General features: G+C 36.7%; 2 protein-coding genes across 4 annotated transcripts; one reads left to right on the forward strand and one right to left on the reverse strand.

Moving 5' to 3' along the window:
- Positions 1-17,935: 17,935 nt before the first annotated feature.
- LOC124634456 (protein bric-a-brac 1-like) lies at positions 17,936-21,646 on the forward strand. 3 transcript variants are annotated; one of them, XM_047170041.1, is made up of 5 exons: positions 17,936-18,032; positions 18,113-18,340; positions 18,452-18,597; positions 18,708-19,308; positions 20,951-21,646. In XM_047170041.1, the coding sequence occupies exons 2-5, from the start codon at positions 18,136-18,138 to the stop codon at positions 21,256-21,258; spliced, it is 1,260 nt and encodes a 419-aa protein (XP_047025997.1). In that variant the 5' UTR covers positions 17,936-18,032; positions 18,113-18,135; the 3' UTR covers positions 21,259-21,646. The 3 variants fall into 3 exon arrangements, with proteins under 3 accessions (XP_047025997.1, XP_047025996.1, XP_047025995.1); XM_047170040.1 differs by lacking the exon at positions 20,951-21,646 and adding an exon at positions 19,640-20,841; XM_047170039.1 differs by lacking the exons at positions 17,936-18,032; positions 20,951-21,646 and adding an exon at positions 19,640-20,841 and having other exon boundaries at positions 18,045-18,340.
- LOC124634455 (probable ATP-dependent RNA helicase pitchoune) lies at positions 21,640-25,050 on the reverse strand. Its single transcript, XM_047170038.1, has 9 exons — positions 24,634-25,050; positions 24,363-24,515; positions 24,082-24,243; positions 23,838-23,979; positions 23,410-23,572; positions 23,167-23,319; positions 22,882-23,049; positions 22,545-22,719; positions 21,640-21,812 (listed from the first exon to the last, which is right to left on the reverse strand). Exons 1-9 carry the CDS (start codon positions 24,896-24,898, stop codon positions 21,721-21,723), a joined length of 1,473 nt encoding a protein of 490 aa, XP_047025994.1. The 5' UTR covers positions 24,899-25,050; the 3' UTR covers positions 21,640-21,720.

Raw genomic sequence — 25,050 nt, forward strand, 5'->3', positions numbered from 1 at the left:
ACAGACGTTTGACACGTGTTTAAAGAAAATTCGCATACAACATTTTCTTAAACACAATTCAAATCAAACCTATGTTTAACATTTTTAAATAACACTGTATTTGTTTAGTTTTAACCAGTTTCTAAAATCGCAAACCATGGAATACAAATGTTTAATTAAACAGAATTTCTAGCTACAAACCGAAAATTATGTAAAACAAGTAAAGTCTTGACACAATTGTGCAGCAAACATGCGCCGAGAACATCCAGTGTTATTGCAGAAGCATGATAGTGGGGAATTTGACCATACCCGGGCCGGGTGCATCCGGATATTCCGGGGCACTCGTTTGGCGGGACATTAATTACCCGGCCACTTAACTGGGTGTGCCATGCGGCTCGACTGTTTTATGATAAGTAGGTATAGCCGGGACCGATAGTTGTCATTTGTTTTTATAGAATATCGACTATTAAAATGAAGTGCGTGGGTGTAGTAATGGAGTATTTGATCGCTTATGTTCACGAGTCTGCTACGGTAGATAATTAATATTTTTTGCACATATAATTTAGTATGAAGAGGCCTTTCGGAATATATAAATGAAAATACACGATAAATACTTCTACTTACTTAACTTTACGCATTCGTTTCTGTAATTATTAACTCTCGAATTTAAATTTTAACATTGCTCAAAAGCTTTCAGGCGGCTAATTGTATGCCCAATCGTATCAAGCAAATATGCAGCGACGATAAATATCACTCAAAAGGAATACACATTTACATTTTCAGTACATAAAAAATTAAATACTTACATTTAAAAAAATCAAAATATGCATCATTTAAAATCAAACAATTTACGTATAAGATTCCATTATAATGAGAGCATACAAATAAAGCAAACACAACTTTTATTAACTAACCACGCGACGCACATTCGCGACAGTATCGCGCCGCGTCATTTGTGAAATAAATCGTTTATAATCAAGTGCTGACGTCATCAACAACTGTCTGTGGCCCGACATGTAATTTCCCGGCCGTCAATTATTAGACGCGCCTCGGTCGAGGGGTACTGTCAAGACATTTGATAACACCTTATTATAAGCTCCGCTACGTAATAACGCAGTTGTTGACGTTTTTGAACGTCTCCAATGATGGGACGTTAATTAGTTCAGATTTCAATATTCGTTTGATATGTGTCTTCGAAACTATTCGAGAGAATATGACTTTGGAAAGTCAGAAGCCTCATTCTTGTTACAATACCTATATAACTCATAACTTCATCAAACATCAAATATTAGGCACACAGTTTAAAATTTCCGTGGAACTTGTATTTACTTGTGGTTGCATCTGTAATCAGATTTCCTGCGAAGACAAGCGTAGCGTAGCCCGCGTAGCGTGACTGCGTGATATCGCCTACGTAGCACTGTCAGCGCATTTCGCGTAGTTTAGTCAGTGTAGTTGTAGAGTAATCTGTGTAGTGTCTACGCGTAGGCGTAGCGCGTAGTAACTTTTGCTACGAACGAGGACGTATCTGTAGTTTTTTAAACTGCTTAGAGGTAGGTAGTGGCTTTATTACTTGGATCATACAAAATAATAACAAATTATTTAATTTTTCAAACATGGTGTTTATATTTTGTTTATATAAAGTGTTCTTTGTTATCCAATGTTTAGCAGTCAAATAAACCAATGAACCAAACAAAATACTCTGAACCATTAATCTAACGTACTAAACAGTAGATACCAAAGCCTCTGCCAAAAAAGGCAAAAATGAAATCCACAAAATCCCGTCGTTAATACAACCTATTACGACTAATTCACTTCACGCTAATTTCCCTAATCGCTCGTAATTTAGAAGATACGTATTACAAATTGTTGTGCTAATACAAATCAAACGAAACGGTTTCTATTGTAGCTCGTATTTCTGTTCGAGCCATGGAGAAGAAAATGGTTAGTGGAGATGTCATGACGCAAAGCATGTCTTTTAAGAAAGTAGCTCGTCAAAATGCGGCTGTTCGAGGGGCGAGAAACGTTACTAGCTTGTTTAGACCCCGCGCTTTTTATAAAAAACCAAATTACCAATCAATCAATTGTCAATTTTTGACGGATTTGTCTTGTTTATATAACATCTTGTTCATAGTAACTGATCATGCCTACTTCACGTTGCTTGACCTCCAAGATGGCGCCCGACCTTCCTTATGGCATCTCCGCTATCTTTCCTTCCTCAGTGGTTCAAGCGATCTCGCCTTATTAAGTGGAATTGACTCTGTTAAGTAAACGCTTGTATGCAAACTACAACATCTGTCAAAGTCATGTGTACGTTTGTTTAGTTTGTACGTGTCATATAGATTTAATGTTGGGTTTAAGTTGGCTTCAGGGTTATTTTGGTAAGTAAATATGTGGGATATAAATGCAGGATAGCTCTTAATTAGCTGAATATCTATCTGTTTTTAACAACCTTTGTTATAATATACCACTTTCTTATACATAACTTAGGCTTAAACTAAACCGACGATGCAATAAAGAAATTATCAATTTGGATTAACTAATAAATGATCGTGTCGAAAAGAAGTTCATTCAAATGACACATTTAAAAAGTAAAATCTACACCTAACTATAAAAAAACTGCTGAAACCTCACTTTATATTCTAAATTCTTCCAATCCTTCCAACCTTCCTCCTTCCAACAGAAACTCACACCAACAAATTGCCTCACGATCAAACCAATTCATTGGCGCATAACCAGTTTAAATAATTTGCATTGAGCTTTACAAACAGAACCGTATTTGATGTGTAAAAGGCGGCGCTTTACCCGGTTAACTACCGGGTAATCAATTAACCGTTGACCGCCTGCATCCGGCTGCAGCGGAACTATGATGAGACACGAGATAAATGAACCGGAAATCTGGCCTCACTTAGTTACACAACGGTTTGTGTATGCACAAATATATCGGCCAGTTACCATACTATATCATTTTAGACTTCGCTCTATTTAATTGAGCAAAACAGTTTTTATGTTCACTAATTTATCACGAAAAAAAGGGCTTTTGTCTACCAGTGGAGGTTGAAAATAAAGATTTTTTAATTATACGTAGAAGTCCTGAAAATAGTGCTTGACTGCTGAAATTAAAACGCCAGTTCGAACAATTACTACTGGCACAGAAATGACGAGCAATTAACATTTTTTAGGATAATTTGAGCTGCCAGGCACTATTGTACAAAAACGATAGAAATACATTATCTAAGTATCATAAAAGATTAGTAAATTAAATCGCTCAGAAGATATATAATCTGCATTATGCTAACAATTACAGTTTAAAAAAGAAATGCTACCATTAAAATCTATGTCTATCCTATTTAGCCGTAGATTTATCAATTACTTTAGTTTTGTATTCAAAGCTAGATATTTCAACAAATAAAGGCCCACAGTTATCAATTATCGTCACCTTCAACGGCAAAATCTGTTATTGACAAATTGAATACCACAGAATCAAGCGAACTCTAAACTATTGCCACCATAATCGGTTTCACACTAAAACCGACGGTATTTGTTTCAACCACAATGTAGTTAATCGAACAATAGATTATCTTACGATTCCACGAAGTCTCGCTTAACGTTAATGGCTACAGTAAATTGTACAGTAAAGTTCATTTAGTCAGAAGAAAGAAATAGTTGTCAATGCGAATGGCCCCAAATCTTACGTAGAATCCTGACGGAGACACGACACCAACAAATCTGTTGGTCCCTTATCTTCCAATCCGTACCCAAAGGAACTTAACCCAAATGATTTCCGAGTCATTAACCCACTCCCACCCGTCCTAAGCTAGATAGACAACATCTGACTTAGATGTGTATCGTGTGAACCTCGGCTTACAGATTAACCGTCGCTGATCCCGCTGTTACACAGAATCGGAGTTATCAACCACGGACTCGAAGAAATCGTGCTATCTCCAAGTAATGCAGGCTTAGTCGGCGCCAATCAAACTAAACAAACCACACTAATCGTATTTCTATTCTCTATCTGGATCTACGGAGTTTCGTGAGCGTCGGATTAGTCCGTATCCAGACAAGACGGAGTTATGGTCTCGTTACCTCGAATGACTCTGAGTAAAGTGGCGTTTTAAGATTACGGAGTCTGTAGTGCGACGGAGCAATATTGAACGCTCATTACAATGTTCTGATAATGGTAAAGGGCGTTTTGAATATCCACTTAAGTATAATCAATGGTGTTCTGGAAATTTCTGCTTTAATTAAAGGCGAGTTCTATTCAGAGGCAGATATACTGTATTTGGCACTGGGGACTGTGACTTCGCAATAATTTCTCTTTTTATGTACTCCCCTATAAACTCCCTAAACTCCTTCCCTAAGTACTCTCGTATATAGGTACTTCGTTATCTAGTACCCCTATGTACTCGGTTCCTTGTGCATTCTCTCTAAATACTTCCGCTAAGAACCTTCTCTATAATATGCTATAATTTAATGTATGTGAATTTTCAGCAACATCGGATGGATGTGCCCACAAACTTTTTTAAGGGCTAGATCCGGCCCTGGTGCTGTTACCTTGCATCAAGATAATTTTCGGAGTAAAAAATATGAAAATACTGTAATAATCGGCAGTGAGAGTAGTGTAAACTATTCATCTTATATGTATGTTATCACTGGTGCAGCTGGGCGCATTCCTTAGAAGCAATTAATTGTGCCGCCCTCCTCCATTTATTATGTCATCTTGATGGCGTAAGCGAGCAAGCGCATCCGTTACTAAACCTCTTAACAATGTCAATCTCTCCGCTGTGCAGTTCGTACTTAATAACACGCGCAATGCAAATTAGCAAACGTAAAAATGGCCACTTATGGAAAAATGGTAACATTTATTTAACTGATAGTGATGAAAATACTTAAAATGTATACCTACTTTATCTTCATTGCTTCAGACGAAACAATACCTTTGGAGGTGACTTGCGTGCTACGGACATCCAAAATAGAAATCCAGACTGATGGTCATATCTGAGAGTTCTGAGAATTATGTCGCTAAAGTAAAAAAGTTTAGGCACGAAACTTGAATAATTTCACCACTGCATTTAGAGGTAAGAACACTTTAAATCAATTATTTTTCTCAATTTGAAACAACTGAAATGCAGCCGGAATTCTAACTGCCGAAACATTTGAACCTTGTTCGAACAACTTGTTTTAAACTGATTTGAAATGAAAATCGTGACTAACGTTGTTCGGTTTTAGTCTGCAATACTGGTGTTATTTACTTCTAGAACTAATGAAGCGATGAAAACTAGCTCCGTTATTAATATGACGCCTTGTATGCAACGCACCATTATGATGTATGCCGCATGTAAAATTAATAATTTTAATTTCATGCAGAATCGCATTCCTATTTGGACATTGACAGTGCTGTAATTATATATTCATTTCATTCTTAATACATAATTCTTTTAATTCTTGTGGTTTCAGGATTCTTTGAATACCAAAAAATTTCAATATTTAACTTACAAAAATAAACTACCAACGATAATTTATTTACCAGTACTATGTTGGAGAGTAGCTTAGGTATTAAAAAGTGACGGCCGTAAAGCCCCTACCTACATAATCATATTACAGGACAAAGGTAGTTAAGTTTTATTCAATTAGAAGTTGTTAAATTACTAAGAAGGGTTTTACGAGGCTACACATTAATTATCTCAAGCTGGCATCTTGTAAAACCGACACGGGCTTAACAAATATCGGAAGCGGCCAAACAAGGCTTCTTAACTTTGAAAATGCTTAGTCACCGCCGAGCTTGTGCGAAAGAGATTGTTTCAGAAAACAACGCCACTCGACGACGAGATAAACAATTTTGCTGTACATACAAAACATGAAAATAAGTGCTTCACTTTGTCTTTTTGTGAAATATTATGTCTTTATCTTGTGAGTATTATATTTTACTCATCTAAGCTGTATCAATAAGTGTCAGAATGCCGGTACATAGTGTATGGAAACAGTTGCATCAATAATGGTGTCGGTCCCATTAAAGTACAGAGATCGGAGCCTCACAGTCACAGTTGTAAGCTCGTCGTTCTTCTCGAAACTTGAACCGCGGATCAAAGTTTCCTCGCGAGACATGAAACTTGACTCGAATGATAAGATTAAAATATTACATCGGCTTCGCAAACTCACTCAGACATTATTCCAGAGTTGAGTTACAGTAGTCGTTATAATTATAATGTTAACACCGCTCTCAACTTAGGCGATAACATAAAGAGGTTAAAGCCTATTAGAATCGTGAGCCGTATATCCTATTGTACGTTCTAACTAAAACTTTATCGTAAGATATAACTTCAGAATGAACACTTTCCGTTTCAGTTGCTCGTTTCGGTCTTATCAGAACGTCGTTGGAAAGGATCCTGAAATTTATATTATTGGTGCAGTGGACGGAAAAAGTAGGGCAGCGAGGCACCAATTTGTAGCTTTTGGCAAGCAGTTAATGTTAGGGCGAGCGAGTAAAAAGTAAAACTAATTAGAATGTGAAGTGCAGTGGAGGCATGCACAGCAGTGTATCTGGAGGTAGGCACTAAGCGGGGCATGCGGTGCGCGCCCGGGGCGTTCATCTAATGAGCATCCTGCCTCTCACAATGTACCGAGATGATATTCCGCGGTGGCCCGACGACTATTATTATATTCCGCCAAGCGAACCGCCGCGGGCACGGCGTGCAAGCCTTTTCAAAATAACTATGTTGCGCTATATTTACGACGACTTAAAGCGAACCTCTAATTCTAAATGTGGAGATTATTCCGCTCAAATTGCACGCCACTCAGTATTATACTGCAGGAATATTTCAGTAAGCCTTACCTAGCAATTTATACAATGTGGAGCTGAGGCATAACTCACATTGCAGGTATTTGTAAGACATTCTGTCTTTGTGTGTACAAGGTCTCGTAGCGCTAGGAAGCTATAACATAATTTTTATAAAAATAGTATCTCATGAAGTTTACTGTGCTTTTCGTAGACCATATTTCACACGGATGAAAATTCACAGTAATGAATTTGACAAGTTAATAGGCATTAAGTGTGTGTTCAGACGTTCTACATACGTCTTCAATATAACCGGTTCGGTGGCACGGTTCGACTCAATCCGACCTAATCTCGGCTTACAGGAGATCACAGGAAACGCTACCGACGCCGTGATAACGTTTTCCATTTGCTACAATACGAAAATTATGTGTACTGATAGGTACTAAAAATATCCGAAAAGCCAATATGATCCAAAATTATTCACTGAATATTTCATTGCCGCAGTCGCAGCTAATCTGCAAAATAATGACAAGTAAGTATTTGGACTAACCTTAAACCAAAACATATTATGTTACCTTGGTACTAAATAGGATGCTTCGTTACGCTAAATCTCACACAAAAGTACAAGCTTAGGTACTAATAAAACTCTTTGAAAGACAAAAACAGCCTCCATTTAAAAAGCAAATAAATTAACTACAATAAAATAAAAGTCGGTAATACGGTTTTTCATAACAGCTACTTAACTCGAAACTTGTTTCAGGTAAAATCAGTGTACTTCAGCATAATCCTCTTTCACTGTAAGGACAATCCTAGCTTAAAAGATCACTCAGCCCTTATTTACTCTCGACTCGCACTAAAGCTTTAGTTATTGTCGACCAGTTAGTTTTAACTTTGAAATAAAAGATTTCTTTAAAATCTGCGGTGTTTGAATTCACGTATAAGGAAAAGGACTTTGTTATAACTCTGAATGGATACTACACGAGTACCAATGCCTTATTTTTTTTTTAATTATGTTGGTTGGCAGCGGTGAGGAGTGTCAGACTTTTACTGACTAAAAATCCATCGTGTTCCTTCGTAGGCCTTTTATCGTAAAAATGCAAGGTCTCATATATTTGACTGAAAGCATTTCACTAAGCCAAATAATCTTCACTACCAGCAAAAACATTACAAGGAAGAAAACTTCCAAACAGGTTTAAAGACACTTTAGAATAATCCGTTTAAACATGCAGAAAACTTCTGAATTGAATTAAGCTCAACTGAAAAAAACAACCTTCATTATATTGAACTTCTCATTCGAAACATAAACAATCGAATGCAGGAAAATAATAAAGCAGTAAAATCATGAATTACAGATCAATGATACATTTTGAAGTAACCACCAAACTTATGTGATCATCATCATCATCATCATATCAGCCAATTGCCGTCTGCTGCTGAACGTGGGCCTCCCCCAAGGATTGCCGCCATCCCGGTAACGGGCAGCTCGCATCCATCCACTGCTTGCCACCTTCTTCAAATCATCGGTGCACCAAACTTATATACCTAATCCAAATAACTATCACTGAAAAATAGTAAAATCATTCACTTAGGACTAGCAAAGTACCAAACACACCAACTCTCAAAATAGGAAATGCTTTTCTACTTCGTTATCTACTTAAACCTTGTTAACGCTGAAGCTCCGACAAAATATACTCGGCGGAGTAAACAAAATACAGTTTCTTGTGTTTAGTCCAAATACGAATAGAAATCCTTACGTATTTTATACTAACCTTTATATAAACAATGCAATTTTCCATTCGGTCGGCGCTGAGAACAAACTAAACGGAAGCAACTTTTCTACTCGATAGCTCGGAGCGAGATGCTTTGCGAGTTTTATGAATAATAAACATCGTTTAATGTTTACTACTCGTAACAAGCCAAGTATTTGTTAAAGAATATAACTTATATTATTATTTTTATGCCAACTTTAACGCATTTTGTGTGACAAGAGAGCCACTTATGCGTCGTTGTGATATTTGTCATATTAGTTGAATATGAATTGTAAACTTTCGACAATATTAAGTTTGATAAATAAAATATTACTTCTTGCCTCTTTGTCCTCTATTTAATAGTTTGTTTGTAATCTTTGACTATTATTTATCTATCTTCTTTCTAATTAATAAAGTTCTCTCACATGCAGTAAAAACAAGTAACAAAATTCCAAGACTACGGTAAGCAAGGACTACGGGATAAGCTTACAATTCCGCCTCCATCAAACTTCGTTATACTAAGAGCTTAAGTGCAAAGGCAACGTGAAATTATGATTTTAACATTTCCTATTTCAGAAACTGTTGAGAAAATCCAACAGAAACAAAAGGTAATTGCAGCAGCGCAAAACAAATCCAGGCTTCGCAGTCACCCCGCCTGTGTCTAACGACTAGATGAAGAAATAAGCTTTCTATAAGCAAAACTACATTTTCTATAGAAATGAAAGCAAACAACTTTATCTGGGTAAAGTCAATGGAAATGGCGATTCGTTTTTTACGCAATAAAGAAAAAAATAAACAAAAACCCGCGTGAAATATAGTACGGGGACATTTTCTGTTGAGCCGTTACGTGCCGGGGTTTTGTTTTGGATTTATTGATCCTTTATTGCAGTAAAGACGGCTTGGGTGTGTCTAACCGTGCAATGGAAGGAGAACTTGCCGGAATATGTCTAAAAGGCGAATTTATGGTACAAATGATAATAATATGCCTTAACTTCGCGGGAAATGGAAAACTATGGCCTGTGGTTCATGCAGAATGGTTATTAAATTATTGTTGGGTATGCTACTGATGGAGATACTTTATTTATATCGTTTATCAGAAGTACCTATTTTACTGATGTCGAAATATTAGATAATCATATTAAGCCATTCGTAAGTAAGAAGTAAATATATATCCAATTTTCCTTATAAATATCCCATCTATTTAAACATGAACATAACATAACATCGCTACAGATGAGATAGTAGGTGTAAGATTCCAACGTGGTTATATTTTTTCGTTTTTCAACTTCTCAATAAAACTCGTAAAGTAACAGTAACTCGCTGACAAGTTTCATCTGTTTTAAATCAATGTTGGTTTCCATTGCCACTAGACAAAGTTTCACTGAAGGAAGCCAATAGAGGAAAGGAAAATAAAAAGTTCCTTTCGAACTTCGCTCCAAGTGTCAACTGAAGTTCAACAATCGACGTGCGACAGAGTAAGGAAATGTTTCCGGGAACACCGATTCCTATACCTACGCATTTTTTCGAATACGACTCGATAAACATAAGGTATTTTAGGGTTACTGCCGCAATTTGCATAAAAGGTTTCTGGCCCCTGGGGGACTCCCGGATTTGTTTCTGTTTGTAGATAACCAATGACATCAATAAAAGTAACTCTCCCGTATAAATTGACCCTCCATATTATCAGTTTTATGAAAAACGTCAATGTTACTACTGCCCCATTTTTAAACTTGTGTGGTAGTGTAGAGAGTATTATTCGTGAAGCGATGTCTTTTGACTGACACTTGGTTGTATTGTGAAGTGGGTGGCGCAAACAGATCGCCAGGCAGCTTTCACGCTGGAGTGGCGCTAAGCGCGACCATTTCATGAAGTAATCCGCACTCCGAGAGGCATTAGCGGCTCTCCCCGCCCAGCTTCCTCCTCGAACACCCTGACGGTGCATTTTCATACTTTTATTGTAACTCTATCTATCTAAGCTTTATTTAAAAATACACAGAAGGTATTCATTAGCTATCGATTTTTGCCACACTAATTCCAAATTAAATTAATTGCGAGGTTATTTAATAATGTCAGTGTGACTGAAAAGCGGAGATTATAAATATGAAACAATTTTGCATTGCATCATAAGCCGGCAGCGAACTATCTGGGCGCTGTTTACTTGGCAGTGCAGCGCCAGAGACGGTAGGCGACGATAAGTAGAATCGTTTCACGGCATAATCCTCTCACTGAAGAGGTATTATGGTACTGTGGACTCCGCCTGACTAGGGATAAGCACTGCATTGTGTTGTAAGTGTTGGCGTTTTGACGTACGCCTTCTTGTGCCAAAGACTTAGTCGAAGGAGAGCGTGGGATATGCTTTGTGACGTGTGTGGACTCAATTCTTGTAACGCCTGTTGCGCCATATTCAAATTTTACCGATATACTCGGACAATATTTTATCATAGCGTAAATCGTCACGCTTGGATACTCACTCATAGTAGTACCTATGTACAGTAAACTTCTGAATCTTCTGAAGTTTTTAAGAGCGCTTTCACGTGCAACACTCGCATGACATGAAGGGATAGTAAGTATATTCTGTGCCGTCCACGAGCGGTAAACATGACGTCATGCACACATTTCTTAAAGTATTTACAAAGCTTTTTAAATAGCGCGTTGTTATGACATCTGTTTTCCGGTCATTGCACCCTGTAACTTTTAGTAAAAGATTTTCCGAGAGGAGCCTTTGGCCTAAAACCTCTTTAGAAACGTCCAACACAGACGTGTTATTTAAGAATCCGGTCAAATCACAAAGCAGCTTACACTGGGAATATTACTACTTTAATACGAAGATTCTACATTTCGTTTGATATTCCGTGCATTTGCAGTTTGAAAGCAGGAAACGGGTGGGGTGATTACTAATAGGTACTCTGAGCACTGACGCTTTCACAGTCATTTTAGTAAAAGCCGGCCATTGTCTCTTTGGATCTTTCCCAAATACCGCGCGGACCGTCCGATACGAAGACAAAAAGCCACTACACACTGATGGCATGCATATTGAAAATAAATGCACCCGTGACGCACGGGCTCTTTTATATTTTGGAATACAAACAAAAATCACAGCAGAAATGTCTTCGAACAAAAGATTCATAACCATGGAAGTGCACTACTCCATATAAGTGGCTAGGCTTATGATTGAGGCAGCAGCTCGAAAAAGCTTGCAAACTCCCCAAAACGTGACACAAAAGTAAATTGGTAGCTAAGATTTATTTGAAAAATATATTTCATAAGAAATCATCTCGCGGTAGGATGTAATCTACATTTCGATTGTCATCTGTTCTAAGGGATTGAATTTTAAGGGTGAGAGATTTATTCTAGGTTAGTCAGAGAGCCTTAATTGAGGTCCATTCAGCTGAGATATTGGTAAACGGTCAGCCGACGGCAGCGGGCGCGGCCGCTTGATTGAACTCTCTTTCTTGTGTTATTATGAGAGTAATCACGGGTATCGGCGGATTCAATTACCTATTTTGTAATGAAAACTGGAAATTCTTGGTTTAAAATTGAATTAAGTATATTCCTTTTAGATCTTGGTTAAGAGACATTTAGAAGTATGTACCTACTTAGTTTGTGCTGCTCATAGAGGTATTTAGCCTACTACTATCACGCTGGCCAGACGGGTTGACAGAGGGTTTTTTTCCGAGTTTTCCTTCTCTCGCACTGGTGTTCGGTGCATTTTTGACTCCATTAGTCGACTTCTACGACACCCACTGGAAGAAGGGGCTATGGAAAGGGCTATGCTCGGCATTTCTCTGAGGGATCGCATCAGAAATGAGGTAATCCGTCAGAGAACCAAGGTCATCGACATAGCCCACCGAATCAGCAAGCTGAAGTGGCAGTGGGCTGGCCATATTAGCCGAAGAACCGATAACCGTTGGGGTAAACGAGTTCTAGAGTGGAAACCACGCCTCGGCAAACGTAGTGTAGGACGTCCTCAGGCACGGTGGAGTGATGACTTGGGCAAGACGGCTGGCAGGAGCTGGATGCGAGAAGCCGAAAATCGATCTCAGTGGCGTGCACTTGGAGAGGCCTATGTCCAGCAGTGGACTGCGATAGGCTGATGGTGATGATGATGACCTACTTAGATAGTTAGGTTCACGCAATATAAAGCGCACTACTTTATTTATCTCTGGTCTATCACAAAAGAATCAAAACTACATATTAGTTCAAAAAGTTCATGCTTGATCGTAATTTTGTTTGCAATCAAAATAGCATCCAATATTATTACCTAACCACGCAAGCAGCATACAAACAAAAATCAAACTGATAAGTCGAAATTATCACAACGGATGAAGCATGAAACGGTTCAGTTAGCGGTCTCAAGACGGACTATTGAGGTTTAACAATGGGGCCAATCACGCGCCAACTTCCAAGCCCTGGAGAGCACGTCTCCGCACTTCCGACTTCTGCGGATACTTCGCCGACTAACTCCACCGACGAAAAATCCCCAATCAATTGAAGAATCATGGTAAACTTAATGATACCGTCTGACATCAATTTATTCGAAGCGTGTGCGCCCCCCGCATAATTTTTGCTCACTAATTTTATTTGTGAAGTTATAATTTCGTTTTTGCTGGTGTATTTGTGAGCTATGTGAAAAATAGACATAGTTATCAACTTGCAGGATTATAGTAAGATAGTTGCTCTTTTGTACATGTACAGTATTTTTGTAGATGCAAATTACAAGCATAAATTTGATCAAATCAAGTGTGAACCTTCATATACCAAATACAATAACACAGCCACAGTTTTCGTAGCCTTGCATAAGACAAAGCACACAAGTCACACACGCAATATTGTCAACCTACATCAGCTGAATCCATCAGATACGGCACTCAAAGTTACAGGTACCGCGGTACAACTCCAATCCGGTGTTGTGCAGTAAATAGGTCGGCTAAAAGTTGTCCCATCTCGCGCGTGCCGAAGCCGAACCGAACTTACTGCAGACGTCCGACGCAGCTGCCGTCTCGATTCCCCTAGATACTACGAAACAACAAAACTAGATTCTAGGCTACCCATTTTTTTATTAGTGGCCAAAGAAAATCAACTTAAAATTTAAATATTCATTAATATACTTAAACTTAAAGCAGTCTGTATAGAGCAAACCACGGCAAAGTTATCAAATAAGTTCTTGGAATTAGGTATTATGGAGGTGCATACATTTTTAGTGCAAACTTACTACATGCCACGAACTAGATGGTATAATAAGCCGAGAGAATCTACAAACTTCAGACTATTATAATTAATTGCGATCATAGTTTAGACTGAACTGTTTTAATTTAACTACGAGGAAAATAATATTTACCACATTTTTAAACTATGCACACACACTAAAGATAAATATGTACTTTGAATTCTCTTCGTGATATTAATGAAATAATTATTTGAAGCAGACAATATAATCCAAACCACAAAGCGTGAAGCGTAACACGTCCTGGATTAATCAAATCAAAATGGCAAATTGTCATCCCTCCAAAAGGATTAAGAATCCTAAGGGTTTACATACCCTAACATAACAGCTACCTGCCTGAAACGTAAACAGGTAAGTATCCAAGTTTCCCGCACGTTATTAAACGCGCAGTCATATCGGAATCGCTATAATCGAATACGCTCCGATTCATAATCGTATTAAGGTCCGGGGTCTGTATCGATTATATCGAGTAGATACACATGCTGAGAGCGGAACCGATAGCCAAATAAACTAGCAAACCGCATCGATTACCTGTCAATGGCAGCCTCCAATGGAGTGACCGCGTCGCCGGACCAGCCGAGACCGTCCTGATTACGTGACTACAGCGAACGTTTTAATTATTTAATACTTTCCTTTATTAAAACCCTTATAAATATGACACAATAACGTTCATTCTTTTTGACAACAAGACCTTTCATATGCTGCAAAAATTGCTAGGAATATTCCAGGCCAGACAATGAGCAACATTCATAAATTCATATTACACAACAAAAATACAGAAGAATCTGCACAGCTATTTCATTATATTATGGTGTTAACAACACAATAGAGAACTTTGTCTTGACGAAACTTTTCTACACTTTTAACAAGAAGCCCATTCATCGCATACTTTTCATTAGTGGGGAACTGGAGAAGAAGGGGGATGGCTTTATCGCTGTAACTCGTGACACCAGAAAATTAAAAGCGCGGTGTCATGGTTGGGCTATCTTAGAAAATAGGGTGACTGTGCTCTTACAGAACTTAATTAATCGACGCTTAAGCCGTCCCTGGACATGTCCTACAATCAATATCGTGACGGTGACACTGGTTAGGTTACATCTAGTTCAGACTATACCTAAATAAATAAAATACAATAAACAACATTGAATTGAGCTGGCCGAAAGAAGTAAGCACAATGACTTGCCAGAAAAAGAAATGAGAAGAATAAACTAGGCTTCAAGTAATTCCAGTTTCTTCAATTATGTACTTATTTTTTTGTTTACTTTATATAAATGATGTTTGGTGGAAAGTGCCTACGTTTATAGTTTACAGTGCGGCTCCCCGGCGTAGACAGAGGCACAGCCGCAAAGCCCTTTAGATGTTCAAGCATTGATGGTGCGCCCTCTCCCGACTGTAACTGACACATAATCGATAGTGCACGAGACGTGTGGCTTTAGCACTGGTTTAATGGCATTGATAAAAATCAATACAGAACACATGTCGAATACAGACGATATCATTGGACTTTATGTATGAACTTGGAACTTAGGGAGAGAACCTAAGTTCTTCAAAGACGTTAAATTATCTTCACACTATGAAAGAACATCTTTCAAATAAAATAGAAATGAACCCTGAATTGCGATCTTAAGCTCAGCAATATAATTTTCTTGTATTCTGTAAGCTAAATCAACAGCTACGTTTTTGACACTAAATACGAGTAACTACTGCATTTTTATTTGCTTGTCCAATCATAACAAGTAATTAACTTTCGCTGAAATAATGAATTCATTCATATAACTGTATTGATATGGAGATAAGAGAAAATACACCTATAGATACCTACGTAAAGTTCTTAATTGACTGCATTCAACTACTTACTTGACGTAAAAGGGGACGCGCTGACCCCTACGATATGACTGCGGCAAAGAAAATAATGAGGCTTTTTTTGCAATAACCTCATGTCTAGTGGATTTGATTGATTCATTGGAGTTACTCATAAAGTTGGTTAGTGAAGTTTGCAGTAACCCTGTTTCCAAATAAAACCTAATTCACGCAGAGGTTGAGACAATGATGAGCCTATTCATCGTGACCATAGATATTAGGTGATAGCACAGATTACTATAATAGGTGATAGGTCCATTTAGACAACATATAGGTACCTACACATTACTTATAGACGAAACGATGGCGTGGGTTCGATTCCGGGTCAGGCAAGTACCAATGCAACTTTTTTAAGTTTGTATGTAGGTACTTTTTAAGTCTGTCATTGAACATCCTTGGCAGTCGGAAGCCAGTAAGTCTGACACCAGTCAAACCAAGGTAATAGGTTACCCTGGTAAACTGGGTGGAGGAAGTCAAATAGGGCATTCACTCCTTGTAAAACACAGGTACTCAGCAGCATCCAGTTAGACTGGAAGCCGACCCCAACATAGTTGGGAAAAAGGCTCGGAAGATGATACTTGTAAAGCGTACTTCGCGGAAAAACTGAGCGGAAAATCCGCTAGTGTGAAAGCGCTGTAATTGTTTTGTAAAAGTTCTTGGTACAAACTTAAATGTAAGTAACCAGAAATCACTCTAGGTACCGACTACACGAGTATGTTCCATTTAGTACCTACACCTACTACCTAAGATGTACATCTCACTCACTTCCTTTAACTCTGTGCAAGACAGGTACAACTTCACCTACACGAGTTCATTAGCTTTTACGTGAGAAGACTATTTGAAGGCTATATTGGTGCAGTGGGTCGGAGTTGTCTCTAAGTTTAGAGTTTGATTTCCGTGTAGAGATCAAGCTGTAAGCAGGTGGTGAATAATATGGCATTTGTCTCGGCTAATGAGCACTAGGTAAATAGGTACATAATATATGTATATGATGAAAATATGTAGCATTTTCCCTAGATACGCATTGCTTCTAATACCTATTCAAATTATGATGCTATGGGCGATAGAAGTCATTAGTGAATAAAATTAGTCGATATTATTTTCGCAATATTAATTGAAAATGTCTGTGTTCTCAAAGTTGAATAAGACGACAGCACTCCGATAGCTAGATAAAAGTAGGTCGATACTTAGCCTTAGCTGCTAACTATTTTCCAAGAGTTTTTCGAAAATATAGAAAATCGCACGTAGATAGATAACAAACAAAACTTGGTCAGTGTAACTAACATCTTCGTTGGGATTCCACTGCGTCGACAAACTCCTAAAAGTTTGGTTGAAACTTAATTTAGCTGGACTAGTCCACGACCGCTGATGGAAAGTTTTAGCAAAGCTCTGTACTAATGGAAGCCGAACTAAATAACTGGAAGCCATCTACCAACTGAGTGAAACGTAATGTTTTAGGTATATAGATAACTATCTACCTAAAGTAAGAAGTATGTGCTCGGTGATGGAAAAATGTGTTTAACAACCAGAGTTAGGCCAAGTTTTGCAGGAGGCTTAGGACGTTGAAATTATAAATTGAGAGCGAATATTTCGAACAAACATGTTTGAAGATTACGTCAGTGAGTGCTCCAAAACAGAGGTGCAACTAAATAGGCAATTTGTTTTTGGGCTGCAGAGTCAAGTGCCGCGGAATTTATATTTTTATTTATATAAAATAAATGTCAAATAAAAATATAAATGTAAACACAAAAGTATGTATAAATGTCTCTCTGTTTCTGGGGTAGCATCTGCACGGAGTATGAACAAAACTTCCAACTTGGTTAGAGGTCGGAATTTTGCAAGTCATTACAACGAGCACGTGTTTCATTAGTCATTACCATTAGAATATTATTAATTCTACTAATGCTACCTATAAATTCGAAAGTTTGCGAACGTGTGATGTAGGACGGTACCTAAGTATTTTTGTTTGTCAACGTAGGTAATCCGTTTCTGTTTGATTTTAATACAGTCATAACTTTGAGTTATTAGACAAATAACTCAATGTAATGCTATTCATGCACAAATGCATAAAACCGGGTGGCCGTAACGCCAAAGACAAGTAATGTAGCTATACATCTTGCCAAACTGAAACATCGCGCATTAACTACACATAAGTGAAAAGTCACGAAAAAATAGTCAATTATAAGCTCCAGCGTCGTACAATACCTAATGTATAAAAAAATATAATTATAGCAACGCAAACAGTACAGCGGTTCCTATTATGGTACAAATATGATGAAGGATCATTTTTAGTCGATTCGTCAAATTTTCGAACCAGTCAACCCTAACATTGAAACAGACTAAAATTTTTGTGGCCAACACTACGCATACGCGACGCGCCGTTCACATCTGTCACGTTTCTCACACAAAATATTTATCAAATTAATTTCACTAAATGCAGCAGTAAACTGTTAGTATTACATACATTAAGCGTCTATATGAATCTTGAAATGTTCTGATTAATAATCAAACGTGTAATATCAATTTTAGATGCAACTTAACAGTGGTTAGAAATGGACCAACAATTCTCATTGTCTTGGAATAATTTTCACGGGAACCTGACTAAAGGATTCGCCGGTTTATTAGGAAATGGCGAATTTGTCGACGTTACTATTGCCGTCGAAGGCCATTTGCTGCAAGCACACAAAGTGATACTGTCAATATGTTCACCTTATTTCAAGAAGATGTTTCAAATGAATCCATGTCAACATCCAATTGGTAACTGTCTCTATTGTATTAGAATCAAGTTTTTTTATTGTTAATTACTATCACTTTTTATGTTATTTCTCTAGTGACATATTATATGTAGACATTTGCTTTGGTTTCCAGTTGTACTAAAAGATGTGACTCACAAAGCAATGAAAGACCTGCTACAGTTTATGTACCATGGAGAAGTTAGTGTGAAACGGGAAGATCTCACTAGTTTTATAGGAACTGCGGAAGTATTGCAAATCAAAGGATTGACAAACAAAGAGGTACAATTTTTTTTGTTTATAAACTTTTTACTTGTTTTTCAAAGTTGGAACCCATAGATACAAAGTCCATGTGTTCAAACCTTTTATTATATTTAATAAATTTTTTTCAGACTGAAGAAGATGAGGACAGTGAAAGAGAGCAGGATGTACACAAACATAGAACAGAAACTCAGAACAATACTCCTGATGCTGAATCATGTGTGTCAGACACTTATGACACCACCATTAATGATGAAACCACACAAAACAATGAACTAGACCTACTCAAACAAAGGCAACTAATAGAAAAACTACACAGAATCAGCAATCTTAAAAGAAAATCCAATGAATTCCTCCAAAAAAACTACTTCTCGGACATACTTAACCCTGAGAAGAGACCAAAAACAAAAGAAAAATCTATTTACACACAAAACAATCAGATTTATCAAGCAAATAATTATGAGAATTTAAAAAACTTATATGATGACAACCCTGTAGATATCTCTTCGTCATACAACACTCATATTCAGAAAACAAACACTCAAGATTTTAGTGAAAAAAGTAAAGATCAATCACTGTCTGATAATGGATTGGAATTGAAGACAGAGTGTGATGACAGTGATATCATCGTAACAGACCCAGCTGTATGTTCCAATACAAAAAATTATGAATCTTCAAGAGAAGGCAAAAAGGATCTGTCCATACCTATGGACTATCCATCACCACAAGACAGTAAGTACACCTCATTCATACAAATACTTATAACAATCTCTAAAATCCAGCACTGTAACATAATCTCTACCTCCATAAGAAATTAGTTTACAATCATTTTCGTTGCTTACTAATGCTTCCTCAATAGAATCATCTTGATCAATAAGATTAGAGATTGTGTTGAAAATGCAATCATTTTATTATTTTTCACTGAAAGTTTTCCTGTTTTCTTTTGCATAAAGCTTTTTATTATGAAAACACGATGGCATTTTCAACAATTTATAATCTTATGAACAACTTATGTGCCTTTATTTTGCATACAGTGCAATGAAAATGCCCATCGTGATTTCAGATACCAGCTTGAGTTCGTTATTCATCGACCTTAAAAACTTAGTGAATGGTAAGGTGACTAACAATGCACTGAGAACTAACACAAGTGAAGAGTATACTAGACCAACTATGGAGCACCGGCTTGTAACTATCCCACAAAAGGAAGATGGAAAGAAGAAGTATCCACAGCGTTCTTGCCGACTGTGCTGGAAAATAGGACGGAGACGAGACACAAGGTTTATGTGCAGCGCTTGTGAATTGCCTTTCTGCAAATCACCTTGCTTTGGAATCCATTTTAATGATATACTCAAAGTATCTCAATTGCAAGGAGATTATTATGCTAATTAAAACTTTTTCTTACATAGTATGCTACACACCTCTATAGAGGCAGTATAAAGTTATTTTTAAGTGAAAATTATATACATTTTATTAGTAGATATAAAATCTACTGTAAGTTTAATATTGAGGCCTGCTATTCATATTTATAAAACAGAAAACTGAATCATAGATTCAAATAAGATTTGGGACCAAATCTATAAACTGGAGTAATTGTGGCAAAAACACCTTAAAAGTTACGTAAATATAGTGTAGCATAAGTTATATTTTATAAGTAGCAGTTACATTTTGGAGTAATAAAGATCATAAAGCACAATAATTAAATCAACTGTGATAGTGAGACTCTGGTCTCAAGTGCCAATTAATTGTTAAATAAATAAAGCTATTTTTATAAACTTACTCAAAACATCAATTAGAGCATTTACATATTTCACAATTTCAATTAGTGCCATCGTGTTTCGCCATAAAAATTTAAAGACTTTATTGCTCATATTCTAGTCTATTTATTGTACTAATTTAAGGTATCCAACAATCTTTTCTGATACTACTTTATATTAATTAGAATAGTGTTTGGACTAGTATTTTGACATGAAACATCTTTAATATCGAAATGATCTCTATTACACGTATTTTACATCGATTTTACACCTTATTTGTATAAGAACCAAATTGAGATTTACATTCCTGATTTTTAACATTCGTATTTTTTTTAATTCTTAAGGTCCTGTGTGGATCATTGACTTAATTTTTTTTATTATGATTCAGAAGAACAAGTGCTGTTTTTAATGTGTGATGTTACTTAAAAATGTGTTTTTGAATGAATATTATTATAAGTGAATGTATTTTTATATCCATATTTGATTAAATGATATATGAACAAAACAAAAATGATTCTTTATTCTGTACCTATAATTTTATTAGAATTTTGGGACTATCTTTTTTTTACAGACAAGATCAAAATAGTGAATTAAGAACTAAAAGATTTCTTTTTTTACAGGTGCTCTATCACTTGTCGTGAATGGATCAAATGAAAACCAGCAGCTACCAGTTCGCTACAAATATATTTATAGTAGGAAAGGCCACAAACAATTAGTGCATATGAACTTCGTTTATACCAAACATTCTACAACTCACGGTAAAACCTCATGGCGTTGTGTACAGTACTTCTCATTAAATAGATGTCCAGCCACCGTAGAAACGATAGATTCTATGATATACGCCATCAATCATCAACACAACCATGAAGATTGTTACGAGAAATTATCCAGAAATAATATCTATGAAATGTGCGTTTCGCCCAAATAGAGAAAATGTTATGTAAATAGTATTATGAATATAAGTGGACCTCAAACGCAAGCGTAATGAAGGCTTTCTAGCTTATCGAAATCGAAAATATTGCATCATAAATTCATGGCCATAATCATGAATTTTCAGCACACGAAAAGTATTAGTATTTAGCTAAGCTAGGAATGATCTTCAACAAAAACCTCAATAATGAGGTCAAAAAGTTCCTATGTTTTAATTTAGAAATTCTTTGATCATCTCATAAAATTGTATTATAGATTTCGGAATGGTTTTTATACGTAAATATACCTTTAGACTTGTCTAGTCAGAAGATAGATTATTTTCTTCTTGTAAAAAACATATTTCTGTCCCTGTAAGGAATAATTAATATAAAAATGTTTATTTACTTCGTAATTGTTTTATTCAACATTTAAAATACCTATTATATTTTATTAACAGATAAAGTTTCATTTGATACTCGTATTATTTTATACGTTTTATATTTCCTGTAGATTGTTCAGCTAGCATGGCTGCCATTCTTTTTCTTGGCCTATGCTTTTTACTGAATCCTATCCCTGTAACGACAAAAACTAATTAGCATAAGTACACATTACCCATCCTTAGTGATATTATATAAATTACATCTCAGTCGCTTTAGTCGTCTATGTACGACTAAAGCGACTGAGATGTAATTTGGGTAAGCGATAGGTTGTATTCCGTAATGAGTCGTGGTGGCCTAGTGGGTAAAGGACCAACCTCTCAAGTATGAGGGCGCGGGTTCGATCCCAGGTCAGGCAAGTACCAATGCAACTTTAAGTTTGTATGTACTTTCTAAGTATATCTTAGACATCATTGGCTGTGTTTCGGATGGCACGTTAAACTGTAGGTCCCGGCTGTCATTGAACATCCTTGGCAGTCGTTACGGGTAGTCAGAAGCCAGTAAGTCTGACACCAGTCAAACCAGGGGTATCGGGTTGCCCGGGTAACTGGGTTGAGGAGGTCAGATAGGCAGTCGCTTCTTGTAAAGCACTGGTACTCAGCTGAATCCGGTTAGACTGGAAGCCGACCCCAACATGATTGGGAAAAAAGGCTCGGAGGATGATGATAGGTTGTATTCCGAAATCAGAAATGTGCGGATAAAAGCAGCCGTTGCGTTCCTTTCAACGTCGGTACGCGGCCGAAATCTATTTTATAACATTTATCTCAGGCTGACGACACATTCGGAATATCGTGCAATAACAGAAAATCTTATTATATTCCTTATTAATCTCTAAACAATATTTTGACAAACAATTTATTTTACTTACGAACATCGACGTCGGGTCTTTCTTTGAGACCAAACGATCTCGCTACTGCATCAACATCCATTGTTATCAAATTAAAAATATGCTTCAACTTTTTTACTTCAAACGCTCTCATGTACCCTTGGAATGCTTCAACTGCTAATTCATGAAATTGTGGATCAGACATAGCTGCATCAAGCTGAAAATGATTACAAATTATATAAAAAAACACTATGTGAAGATTGACTGAAACCTTTTTCGACCTTATACACTCTAAGGATCGAGAGGTGTGGAAACAAAATGGGGAGGCCTTTGCCCAGCAGTGGGACAATAAGGGCTAAGAAAAAAAAAACTCTCTTACCTTAGGTTGTAAATTCGAAAACTTGTCCCATGATTCATATTTGTCTAAGAATATTTTGGATTCCTTCAAATAGGATACAAATTCTATCTCATCTGGTCTCAATAACATGACAGCATTTCCCTCAGCTCCCATGCCCCTTGCAGTCCTGCCTACTCTATGAATATATTCCTGAAATAAACAAAACAAGTACTATCATTTACAGCTACAGGGAGTTGCTTGCTGTGTTGATTTTTTTTTTAATCTGGCAATGTTGAACTGTACCAGATTTTTTCATTCAAAACTTACATTGGCATCTGATGGTGGATCAAATTGAACTATCCAATCAACAGCTGGTATATCCAGCCCTCTTGCTGCTAAGTCAGTGCAAAATAATGCTACCTTTTCAGCATTATAGAAATTTGATATCACATCAGTTCTATCTGACTGGCTCATTTTTCCCTGAAATAATACACTTGTTATTATTTTATATATTAAATTGCTCGCTAACTTTTCTATAATATTTCCGAACTTACTTACGAATTTACTTACATGAATACATAAAACTGGAGCTTCACAATACTTGCTAAAGAATTCATGATGAAACTCTACTGACTTACAGCTTGAGAAGAACACCATTATTTTGAAGTTTCGCGTTTTCTTTAATAACTTGTGTAGCCACCACAATCTGTATTCTGTTTCACACACAGCATACCTGGAATTGTATTTTAAGACTATAAATAAGAGATTCAGTTACAATGTAGTGCTAAATGAAATCTACTTTTGAGACTATAGCAGTAAATCATAGAACTCTTCTATCTTTTGTCCCTTCTCAGCCATAGACATCCACTGCTGGTCATAGTTCTCCCTTATTAATCTCCAAAAAGGCTGTTAGGAATCAAGGTGGACCTTGATTGCAGACAATTGATGCAACCTTTATTTATATATTTTAAAAATAAAGTCTGGTTTGCACCACTTACCCCTGTTTTAATCCTTCCACAGTAGCTCTGAGATTGTCCTCATCAGTATTTATATTGTGAACCTTTTCCTTCATAGCTGACTTGATCAATGCATCAGTTCTCTCAGATTGTGTGGCACTAAACAACATTGTTTGTCTATGTTCTGAAAATAAGGATTAATAATGTTAATTCTACTTCATTGCATGAATGTTTTAGAGTTTAATTATATATTATGGCTTGTTTTAAAATGGGACAATATACTTACTCGGCAATCTATTTATAATTTGTTTCAAGTCTTCTTCAAAGCCATACTGGAATATTTTATCAGCTTCATCTAATACAAGACAGCAGACATTTCTGTAATCAAACTCTTTTGTTCTCATATGATCGAATAGCCGTCCAGGTGTTGCCACTACTATGTGAACTCCTGTAATTGATATAAACCAAATTTTTATTAATATAATTGCTATTAGTACAGGTACTTTGTATGTTTTGGCTCAAACTCCAATGTAATGATGCATTGTTCATTGTTTGTAACTTACTTACCTGTGGAAAGTTCTAGACTTTGTTTCTTCCTGTTCTCTCCACCAATAACCAAGGCTGAAGTAATGTTCCCATGATGTGCTACAAGTTCTTGCAGCACACTGTATGTCTGTATGGCAAGCTCCCTCGTTGGAGATATTATAATACAACATGTACCTAGAAACAAAAGAGAACACTTTGATGGTAAATATTGATGAAGTATTTATAGGTAATTTATTAAGCTAAAAGGTGAAATAAATTTCAACATTGGAAAAGTAGTATTTGGACTAGGTACCTTCAATCTGTTTTTCCATACATTTGATAACAGTTTCCACTGCTGGTATGAGAAAGGCCAATGTTTTGCCTGAACCTGTTTTAGCAGTAGCTACCACATCAGACCCGTCTAACGCTTCTGGTAATACTTCAGCCTGGATATCAGTCATGATTTTAAATCCCATCCCCTTTACAGCTTCTAAAGTTGCTGCAGAAACTTGATCTTTCAAATATTTGAACTTCTTCCTAGGATTTACACTTTTGTCTTCCATGGTTGACTCTTCCATTTTGCAACTTATTAATTTTTTGTAATATATATGCGAGCAACACACCAGGGTACTAAGTTATTCTCCCCTGTGGGATTAAAAATGAAAATTGGAACACAAAATAACCAAGAAATACCTACAAAAACAAACGTGAATGAATCTGTCAAGTATCA

The sequence above is a fragment of the Helicoverpa zea genome, chromosome 11 (assembly GCF_022581195.2).
Source record: "Helicoverpa zea isolate HzStark_Cry1AcR chromosome 11, ilHelZeax1.1, whole genome shotgun sequence".
In the NCBI taxonomy this organism is placed as follows: domain Eukaryota; kingdom Metazoa; phylum Arthropoda; class Insecta; order Lepidoptera; family Noctuidae; genus Helicoverpa; species Helicoverpa zea.

Coding starts and splice junctions, on each gene's coding strand:
- LOC124634456 (XM_047170040.1), top strand. CDS start 18,136: ATGGACCAACAATTCTCATTGTCTTGGAATAATTTTCACGGGAACCTG. Junction 18,598..18,707: donor AAGGATTGACAAACAAAGAG/GTACAATTTTTT, acceptor AATTTTTTTCAG/ACTGAAGAAGATGAGGACAG. Junction 19,309..19,639: donor CTATCCATCACCACAAGACA/GTAAGTACACCT, acceptor TCGTGATTTCAG/ATACCAGCTTGAGTTCGTTA.
- LOC124634455 (XM_047170038.1), bottom strand. CDS start 24,898: ATGGAAGAGTCAACCATGGAAGACAAAAGTGTAAATCCTAGGAAGAAG. Junction 24,516..24,633: donor TATGGAAAAACAGATTGAAG/GTACCTAGTCCA, acceptor TTTTGTTTCTAG/GTACATGTTGTATTATAATA. Junction 23,320..23,409: donor CTCCAGTTTTATGTATTCAT/GTAAGTAAATTC, acceptor GTATTATTTCAG/GGAAAAATGAGCCAGTCAGA.